At 36.9% G+C, this 11,287-nt stretch overlaps 1 protein-coding gene across 5 annotated transcripts in view; it reads left to right on the top strand.

Moving 5' to 3' along the window:
• MAPK8 (mitogen-activated protein kinase 8) overlaps positions 1-11,287 on the top strand; it is a 135,855-nt gene that overhangs the window by 32,473 nt on the left and 92,095 nt on the right. For all 5 annotated transcript variants that reach the window (XM_006874609.1, XM_006874611.1, XM_006874608.1 and 2 more), the window contains exons 3-4: positions 5,152-5,210; positions 5,301-5,439. In XM_006874609.1, the coding sequence (XP_006874671.1) occupies positions 5,152-5,210; positions 5,301-5,439 (198 nt within the window). The remainder of the gene's footprint in view (positions 1-5,151; positions 5,211-5,300; positions 5,440-11,287) is intronic.

Here is an 11,287-nt window from a genome sequence, read left to right as displayed (position 1 = left end):
AATGGAGAAAAGATTGAAGTTGTCAAGGACTTCATTCTTCTTGGATCAACTATCAACACTCATGGAAGCAGCAGTCAAGAAATCAAATGGCGTATTGCATTAGGTAAATCTGCTGCACAAGACCTTTTTAAAGTGTTGAAGAGCAAAGATGTCAGCTTGAGGACTAAAGTGAGCTTGACCCAAGCCATGGTATTTTCAGTAACCTCATCTGCATGCGAAAGCTGGACAGTGGATAAGGAAGACCTTAGAAGAATTGGTGCTTTTGAGTTACGATTTTGGAGGAGAATACTGAAATTGCCATGGGCTGCCAAAAGAACTTATAGATCCTGTTTTGGAAGAATAGCAGCCAGAGGGCTCCTTGGAGGCCAAGATGGCCAAACTTCATCTCTGATACTTCAGACATATTGTCAGGAGGGATCAGTTACTGGAAAAGGATATCATGTTTGGTACGGTGGAGGGTCAGAGAAAAAGAGGAAGACCGTCCAACGAGATAGATTGGCCTAGTGGCAGCATTGATGGACTCAAGCGTGGCAACTGTCGTGAAGTTGGCCCAGGATAGAATAGTGTTTCGTTCTGCTGTATATAAGGTCACTATGGGTCGGTACTAACTCGATGGCACCTAACAACAACAGCAACAACAAGAGCTAAACTATGACCTTGATCATATCCCACCTGAACTTAGAGAGCATCTCAAGAATGGATTTGATGTGGTAGACACTACCACATCATTTGACGGAGCATCAAAAAGAGACTGAAACAGCTCTGAGATTTTAAGTACTAGATGGGGCCTGGCTACCACTACTAAGTATTATGAAAGGGATCACATGAGAAGATCCCAGATAAAGTGGAAGACAATATGAAACAAAACTCAAAATTATAAAAATGATAGGGCTTACTGGTCAGAAAGAAACTGGAGGTACCCGAGGTTATGGAACTCCAGCACTCTTTAGGTCTGGAACAGAACTCACCCTTATGACCCAGTTTTCAATCAAGTGATGGGTTGTTGTATAAAGAATGCACACTATTGAGATATGGTGGTAATGGTTATATGCCATGGAGTCGGTTCTGACTTGTAGCAACCCTGCATAGGGTTTCCAAGGCTGTAAATCTTTATGGAAATAGAAAGCCTCATCTTTCTCCCTTGGAACTGCTGGTACTTTCAAAGTGCTGACCTTGAGGTTAGCAGCTTTATTCATTACCACTAGTAGAATGGTCAACCATTCAAGATCAAATTGGCAACATTTACTTCAGGACAAAGTTCAGAGGGGCTTAGAAGGAGGATAGACTAGAAATAGCAACGACAAGGAGGAAGTTGGATAACTGTTGTTACATAGAATGTTACATAGAGTTGCAGTCATTGAGGTGAAACAAAGTGTGTGATTTGTTGGATATAAACCTGGTGATCTACTTTGTATACTTTCCCTGAATTCACAACAAAAAATTGTGAAGGTATACAGAGACATTGTACCAAAAAGAATTTGTTGGGTGCTGAACCATTTTAACAGGGTAACAAAAACTAATAGTGTTGAAGGAAGAAGTGCAAACTGCACTGAATGAATTGGCAAAAAAAACAAAGCTCCGGGAACTGATGGAATACAAATTGAAATGTTTCAACAAATTAGGATTGTGCTGGAGGGGTTCACTGGATTATATCAAGAAATTTGGAAGACAGCTACCTGGTTGATCCATATTGTACCCATTGCAAAGAAAAGTGACCCAAAAGAATGGGGAAATAATCGGAGAATATCATTAATATCACATCCAAGCAAAATTTTGCTGAAGATAATTAAAATATGGTTGCAACAGCATATCAACAGGAAACTGCCATAAATTCTAGCTAGATTCCGAAGAGAACGTAGAATGAGAGGATATCATTGCTGACATCAGATGGATCTTGGCTAAAAGTAGAGAACAGCAAAAAATGTTTACATGTACTTTTGGCATTTGACTGTATCATAACAAATTATGGATACCATTGCAAAGAATAGGCATTCATAAACTTTATTGTGCTCATGAGGAAGCTACACATATCAAGAGGCAGTTATTCAAACAGAACAAAGGAATACTGAATGGTTTTAAATCAGCAAAAAGTACAATCTCCTTGGAAGTCAGGATGGTGAAACTCTGTCACTCATATTTTGGAAATGTTCTCAGGACGGACTAGTCTCTGTAGAAGGACATCATGCTTGGTAAAAGACACTTTGTGTGAAGAGTCTATAAAAAAGATTTCCAATGTAACAATTGTGAGGATGGCATAGGATCCGGCATTCCGATCTATTGTGAATAGTTTCATTCTGTTGTGAAGAAGGTTGCTATGAGTCAGAACTAACTCAATAACATTTAGCAATAACAACTTAATCTGTATACTGAGCAAATAATTCGGGAAGCTGAATTATATGAAAATGTAGCATCAGGATTGAAGGAAGATTTGTTGACAATCATTTGATATGTTGTTGGCACAACCTTACTTGCTGAAGAGAAGAGGATTTAAATACTTAACTGATGTCTGTATCCTACTTCTTGAATACGTTGAGTAGTCATTTATGGTGCAATTGTTTTGTATACATGTCCAGAGGAAAGAAAGAAGAGTTAGGAAAATTGAAGACACCTGGAATCAATTAGTCCACTATACTAATCAAACACATGAACATTCTCCATGACTCTGACACCACAAGAGTTACATGGTGTCAGGCTGCCAGTACCAACTGCTCTGAACCACAGGGATTGAGTGGGAGGAAATGTGAAACAAAACTCAAAATTATAGAAGAGATCAGATTTACTTACACTTAGTGAGTTATGCTTAAAGAGAAATGGTTAACCATTCAAGATCAAAAGGGTAGTAACATTTATCTAAGGACAAAGTTCAGATGACTTGAGAAGGAAGGTGGAATAGAAATGTGAACCACAGGGAGGAAGTGGAATGAGTGTTGTTACATAGGGGAGATGATAATCATTGAGATGAAACAAAGTGTATGATTTGTCGAATGTCATATTGATGTTAAGCTCCTCAAACTTTCATGATATTCACAATAAAGTTTCAAGAAGTACACACACACACACACACACACATATATATATATACCTATAAAAGAAAATTTGAATATTTTTTTTAAATGTCCTATTGAAAAACTTACTGATGAAGATCAAAGATTACTTTGGATTGCATCTCAATGTAAGGAAAACAAACATCCTCACAACTGGACCAGTAAATAGCATCATGATAAATGGAGAAAAGATTGAAGTGGCCAAAGACTTCATTTTGCTTGGATCCATAATCAGCACTCATTTAGGCAACAGTCAATAAACCACATTGAACAAGAGGCAGTTATTAGAATACAACAAGGGGATATTGAATGGTTTAGACTCAGGAAAGGTGTTCACCAGGGTTGTATCCTTTTACCATATTTATTCAATCTGTAGTATTCAATCTGAGCACATAATCTGAGAAGCTACATTATATGAAGAACATGGCATCAGGATTGGAGAAAGACTAATATACATATTGACACTGCATCAAACCCTATACAGGGTTGCTATGATTCAGAATTGACTCAGCACTTACCAACAACAATAATTTGCTTCAAAAGACCTCTTTAAAGTGTTAAAGAGCAATTAATCAGTTGGAGGACTAAACAGTGATCCAAACTATGGTATGTTCATTTGTCGCATATACATGTGAAAGTTGGACAATGAATAAGAAAGACAAGTGAAGTATTGATAATATATTTGAATCATGGTGTTGATGAAGAATATTGGAAGTACCTGTAGTGCCAGAAGAACAAACAAGTCTGTCTTGGAAGAAATACAACTCGAATGCTCCATAGAATCCAGGACAGGGATACTTTGTCTTTTGTATCTTGAACATGTTGTCAAGAGGGATCTTTCTCTTTCCCTGGAGAAAGATATCATGCTTGGTAAAAATAGAAGGTCACCAAAAAAAAATGAAGATCTCTTGATACGGATTGACACAGAGGCAGCAATAGAGTGCTTAAACACAACAACAATTATGAGGCTAGTGCAGGACCCTGCAGTGTTTTGTTCTGATGCTTATGGAGTCTCTATGAGTTGGAACTGACTGGACTATATCTAATAACAACACTGTTAGGGAACTTTGTTTTAGAAGTAATTGCATCTTGAACACTGTAGGTGAGATGTCTTAATTCCTGACGTGTATAGAAAATTCTATACAAATTGTGTTGTTAAGTGCCATTGAGTTGGTTCCAACTCATAGCGACCCTGTATAGCATAGGGAGTAAAAAGAAGAGATTGAAGTTCAGACTGACAGTAGCATTTCCAGCAATTAAGTAGTGTTGATAATTAAGGAGTCAAAATTTACTTTGCTTTTTATATTATAAAGGAGAGTGCACACTGGAAAAATAAGGGGTTACAGTGATTTATATTTTTTGTGAGACGTATTTATGAAATGACACTGTGTATTTGAGATTCATAAGCTAAGTACAGGCTCTTAATGCAAGGTTAGGGAAGTATTCACACAGAGATGTTTGGCGGAAAAGGACATAGATAAAACCACTTGTAAAAAGTACAGATAGAGAAAGAGGAGAGTTGAAGATAGAACTATCGGAGAAAGAAAGAATGACTAGATAAATCAGTGGAAGAGACTGATAATGAGGAAACTGGCAAAAACCAGGGGGAGTGGGCAGAGGTATTAGAGTGATATGGAGTGTCAAAAAGAACTCACAGAAGGTATTTTACCATTTGCTGACAAACAATGTAGAGGCCTTGCATAACTTAAACCAAAAAACAAAACAAAATAACCGTTACTGTTGAGTTGACTGCAACTCATGGTGATCTCTATGCATCACAGTAGAACTGTGCTTCATAGTGTTTTCAATGGCTGTGATTTTTCAGAATTAGATCACCAGGCTTTCTCCTAAGGCACCTCTGGTTGATGCAAATTTACAACTTTACAGTTAACATTCTGAGTGTGGTTCTTAGTAATTGAGTTCATGAATGGAATGGATTATTTGAAGATGCTGGTGACATAGTTTTAACATAAGAAACAAGGAAGAGACTACATGTTAAACTGATAGAATTTGAAACTAGTGATAGAATTTTCTAACCCATGTATTTGTAGTTCCCAATTGAAAGTATTATAAAGCGGTTTCTAATTTTCCTCTGTTTTTACCACAGATAATTGGCCTTTTGAATGTGTTCACACCACAGAAATCTCTAGAAGAATTTCAAGATGTGTAGGTGTTATAATTAAAATTTTATTTTTAGCACATTATTCTTAGATTGTTGCTGCACACTTCAGCTGTCATGTTTTTTCACCCATGAAGTTACATAGTCATGGAGCTCATGGATGCAAATCTTTGCCAAGTGATTCAGATGGAACTAGATCATGAAAGAATGTCCTACCTTCTCTATCAGATGCTGTGTGGAATCAAGCACCTGCACTCTGCTGGAATTATTCATCGGGTTAGTAAAATAGCAAAAGAACAAAAGACATGTTCTGGTTTTTGTTTTTGGTGTTTGTTTTTAGGTAAAACTCACATAACTCAATATAACCATTTTAAAATATAAAATTCACTGGTGTTCAGTACGTTCAAATGTTATATAACTACCAGTTGTATATCAAGTTCCAAAACATTTTCAGCATCGCAAATCCTGTACCCAGTATGTAGTACTTCTCATTTTCCCTCTTCCCAGGTTCCTGGTAACCACCAATCGGCTTTTTGTCTCTGGTCTTTCTATTCTAGCTAATTCGTATGAATGGAATCATAACAATGTGTGATCTTTATGTCTGGATTCTTTCATTTAGCATGATGTATTCAAGTTCATCCATTTAGTATATACATCAGTACTCTATTCCATCTTATAACTGACTACTTATATAATACATTTGTTTTATTCATTTATCCATTGATAGACATTTAGGCTTTCTACCCTTTGACTATTGTGAATAGCGCGGCTATAAACATTCCTATACATTTATATTGATGTGAATACTTTCAATTATTTATTCAAAGGGGTTTCAAAAGTTTGCGGAGAAATTCCATAATTGTTTCATTCTACACGTGAATTTTTTGAAGCCACCTTTTATACACAGGAGTATAAATGCTATATCACATGGTAATTCTATGTTTAACGCTTTTTGAGGAACTATAAACTGTATTCCACAGTTTTATATTCCTATCAGCAATGGATGATGGTTTCAGTTTGTCCACCACTTTCCCAATTAAAAAAATTTTTTTTTTATTAAAGCCATCCTAGTGAATGTAACCTCACATGCCTGTCAGTCTGTCATACTGTGGTGGCTTGCATGTTGCTGTGATTCCTGAAGCAGCACTATCAGTGTTTCAACTACCAGCATGGTTACCCATCGTAAACAGGTTTTAACAGAGTTTCCAGACTAAGAACAGACTAGAAAGATAGAATAGGTGGTCCACTTCTGAGGGATTAGCCCCTGAAAACTGTATGAATAGCACGAAATAAATTGGTTGATATAGTATGGAAAAATGAGCCCCTCAAGTAGGAAGGAACTCAAAATGTGACTGAGGAAGAGCTGCCTCCTCAAAGTAGGGTCAACTTTAATACCATTGATAGAGCAAAGCTTTCAGTACCTTCATTTGCTGATGGGGCATGTCTTAAAATGTGAAGAAAGAGCTACAAATTAATAACCAGAAAATGGAATGGTACAAAATATGAATCTAGGAAAATTGGAAGTTGTCAGACATGAAATGGAATATACAAAGATAGATATCCTAGACATTTATTGTTATTGTGTGCTGTTAAGTTGGTTTCGACTCATGGTGACCCGGTATAGCGTTTCCAAGGCAATAAATCTATGTTGTTGTTAAGTGCTGTTGAGTTGGTTCTGATTCATAGCCACTCTTATAGGGTTTCTGAGGAGCAGTTGGTGAGCTTGAACTGTCAACCTTGCATTTCAAACCAACCTTGAACCAGCACATTAGCTGCAGTGCCAAACCACAAATCTTTACAGGAGCAAAACGCCTCCTCTTTCTCCCACTTAGTAGCTGTTAGATTTGTAGTTAGAAGCCCAACATGTAACCAGTATGCACCTAGGCTCCATATGCCAAGCATTAGTGAGCTACAATATACTGGTATTTGCCATCTTGAATTGGACACTCATGCTGGGAACAACAAATTGAAGATGAATGGTATTACATTCATCAACAAAAAGAATGTTTCAAGATTTATCTTGAAATAGTGTTCTTAGTGATAGGATATCTATGTGCCTACAAGGGACTCCTGGTGTGGTGCTGTGGGTTAATGTACTGGTCTGCAAAGTTGATTTGAACTGCAAGGTTGGTGGTTCAAGCTCACCAGTCGCTGTGGGTCGGAATCACCTGACAGCACGTAATAACAGCAACCAACATTTTTAGTCTGAAATTGGTCAAACATATAATCAAAATGCATTAATAATTACTGGTGGTTGAAATGTAAAAGTTTGAAGACAGAATAGGTATCAGTAGTTGGAAAAATATGAGTTTTATGATATAAATGACACTGGAGAATTTTCCATGACCAACAACTTATTCATGGCAGATACTTTTTTTAACGACATAAACAGCAACTATATACGTGAAGCTCCCCAGATGGAATATACAGAAATCAAACTGACTATCTGTGGGAAGAGATGATGAAGGAGTTCAATGTTATCAGCTAAAACCATGCCAGGGGCCAACTGTGTAACAGACTGTCAGTTGCTCATATTACAAGTCCAGACTGAAGCTGAAGATGCTTGAAACAAATGAGAATCACATATCTGAATTTAGAGACCATCTCAGGATCAAATTTGATACAGTGAAAATTAATGACCAAAGACCAGAGGAGCTGTTGATGACATCAAGAATATCCTACATGAAGAAAGTAAAAGATCATTAAAAAGATAGGAAAGAAAGAAAAGGTCAAAGTGAATGTTAGAAGAGATTCTGAAACATGCTTATGTATGTAGAGCAGCTAACGACAAAGGAAGAAATGAGGAAGTATAAGAGCTGAACAGAAAATTTTAAAGGGGAGCTCAAGAAGACAAGAGTAAAGTTTTATAATCAAAATGCAAAAAGACCTGGAGTTAGAAAACCAAAGGGAAGACTATGCTAAGCATTTCTCAGTCTGAAGTAACTGAAGAAAAAATTCAAGCCTTGGGTTGCAATATTGAAGGATTCTGTGTGCAAAATATTGAACAATGGAGAAAGCATCTAAAGAAGATGAAAGGAGTACACAAGAGTCACTGTACCAAAAAGAATTGGTTGTTGTTCAAACCTCTCAGGAGATAGCATACAATGAGGGATTAATGATATTAAAGGAAGACCAAGATGCACTGATAACATTGTGAAAAACAAAGCTCCAGACAGTAATAGAATTCCAGTTGAAATGTTTCAACAAACTAATGCAGCACTGGAGGTGCTCACTCATCTGTACCAAATGTGGAAGAGAGTTATCTGGCAAACTGATAGGAAGAGATTCATATTTGTGCCTATTCTAAAGAAAAGTGACCCAACAAAATGTGAAAATCATTAAAAATATGTCATTAATGTCACACACAATTAAAATTTTGCTGAAGATAATTTCAAAAGCAGTTGGAGCAGTATGTCAACAGGGAGCTGCCATGGAACAAGGGATATCATTGTTGATGTCAGATAGATCTTGGCTAAAAGTAGAGAATACCAGAAAAATGCTTGCTTGTGCTTTATTAGCTACGCAAAGGATTTGACTATGTATCATAACAAACTGTGGGTAACAATATTAGGAATGGGAACTCCAGAATATTTATTCGTGCTCATGAGGAACCTGTATATAGAACAAGAGGTAGGAAAAGTATGTATCAGAGCTGTGTCCTTTCCTACTCAATCTGTACACTGATCAAATAATCCAAGAAACTAGACTATATATATGAAGAAGCAGCATCAGGATTAGAAGGATCATTAACAGCCTGTGATATGCAGATGACAACCTTGCTTACTGAAAGTGAGAACTCGAATCACTTGCTGATGAAGATCAAATCCAATACTGCCTTCAGTGTGGATTACAACTCAATGTAAATCAAACAAAAATTCTCACAACTGGACCTGTAAACAATATATGATAAAATATTCAATTAGTCAAGGATTTCATTTTACTTGGAGCAGCAGTCAAGATAACAAATGACATATTGTGTTGAGCAATTCTGCTTCAAAAGAACTATTTAAAGTAAGGACTAAGGTGCACCTGACCCTGGTGGTGGTGGCTTATTTGCCCTGCAGTTGGTTCTGACTCATAGCGACCCTATATAGGGTTTCTGAAGCTGTAAATCTTTACTGGAACATAAAGCCTTGTCTTTCTCCCATGGAACCACTGATAGTTTTGAGCTGCTGACCATGAAATTAGTAGTCCAACTTGTAACCGCTACACCTAACCCTAGCCCCATGGTATTTTCAGTTGCCTCGGATGCATGTAAAAGCTGGGCAATGAGTAAGGAAGACAGAAGAAGAATTTATGCTTTCAAATTGTAGTGTTGGTAAAGAATATTGAAAATATCATGGACTGACAGAATAACAAACAAACCCATCTTGAAAATACAGTTCTTTGAATGTTCCTTAGAAGCAAGGATGATCACATGTCTTATGTACTTTGGACATCAGAAGGGACTAGTCTCTGGAAACAGGTACCCTGCTTGGTAAAGCAGAGGGTTCATGAAAAAGAGGAAGACCCCCAGCAAATTGGATTGACACAGTGACTGCAATAATGCGGTAAAACTTAACAATTGTAAAGATGGCAAGGGACCAAGCAGTGTTTCATTCTTTTTTTCATAGGGGCTCTTTAAGTCAAAGCATACTGGATGACACCTAACAACAACAACAATGGATATAAAATGATATGTCATTGTGATTTTACTTCCCCCCCTTCAATAATTTCTACATGCGTAATTTAGTGACATTGATTGTATTCTTCAGTTGTGTAATCATTGTTGTTATAGTTTTCCAAATTCCCCACTACCATTAACATACATTCAATGCATCCCATGCAAAAACTTCTCATTGTGATTATGATTTGCATTACCCAAATGACTAATGTGTTCTGGTGTGGCACTTTAGGATGAGCACTGGTCTGTAAACCATAAGGTCAGCAGTTGAAACCCTCCAGACACTCCTTGGATACCCTAAACAGAGTTGCTATGAGTCAGAATGAACTTGATGGCAGTTACAATAGCAACAACAATGACTAAGGAGAAGAGGCCTGGTGTCACAGTGGTTAAACTCTCGTCAACTTAACAACAGAGGTTATGAAAGTGTTCTTACTTCTTTTTACAACTGATTTATTTTATCAAATGCCTTTCCTACATTAATTGGGAGATTGTGTGAGGTTTCGTTCCCTTTTTTTTAAAAAAAAATTGCTTATAGTAGTGGAGTCCTGGGGTGGTGCTGAAGGATAAGCATTAGACTGATAATCACAGAGTCAGCAGTTCAAACCCACCAGCTGCTCCTCAGAGACCATATACAGGGTCAATATGAGTCAGAACTGGCTCAGCAGCACTTAATAACAACATTTTATTAGTTGATTTTCCTATGTTGAGCAACTCATATTTCTGGAAAAAATTCTCAGTTGGTCACAGCACATAGTTCTTTTAATTTGCTATTAGATTTGGTTTGTTGTTAAGAATTTTTGCATCTGTTTATTAGGGCAATTGATGTGTAGTTTTCTTGTCATGTCTTTGTCGGGTTGGTATCTGAGTAATGCTTGATCTCATTGAACGAGTGGGAGTGTATCCCATTCTCTTTTAATTTTTGGAAGAGTTTTTTCTTCAGATGTGTGGCTGAATTTACCAGTGAACCTATCTTGTCTGGAACTTTATTCTGTGGATAGATTTAGAATATTGATTCAGTCTCCTTACATTTGTAGTCTCTTCTAATTTTTAATTTCTTTTTTGAGTCATTTTTTAGTAGTTTGTATTCCAAAGAATTTTCCATTGTAAATTTGTTTGTATACAATGTTCATTGTATGCTCTTAAAATTCTCTATTCCTATATGTTCACTTTTAATATCCCTGCTTTCATTCTGATTTTAGTACCTTGGGTCTTTTCTGCTTTTTCCTTCTTAGCCAATTTATCTAAAAGTTTGTCCATTTTGTTGTTGTTTCTCTATTTTTCTATTTTGGGAAGTCCTAATGCAGCACTGTAGGATGACCACTGAAGCGCAAGGTTGGCAGTTCAAACTCATGCATATATAATAAGTTACATCTCCAAAGGGAACATTCTGCAAGTCTGCTCCTGGCCACCAGCTCTTAGTCCTTCTCTTCTTAGTTAATGAATCTAGAGTCCTCAGCC

Source organism: Chrysochloris asiatica, unplaced genomic scaffold, assembly GCF_000296735.1.
Source record: "Chrysochloris asiatica unplaced genomic scaffold, ChrAsi1.0 scaffold00289, whole genome shotgun sequence".
Classification (NCBI taxonomy): Eukaryota; Metazoa; Chordata; class Mammalia; order Afrosoricida; family Chrysochloridae; genus Chrysochloris; species Chrysochloris asiatica.
The sequence above is the reverse complement of the archived record's forward strand: the minus strand, read 5'-3'. Positions and strand labels throughout refer to the sequence as shown.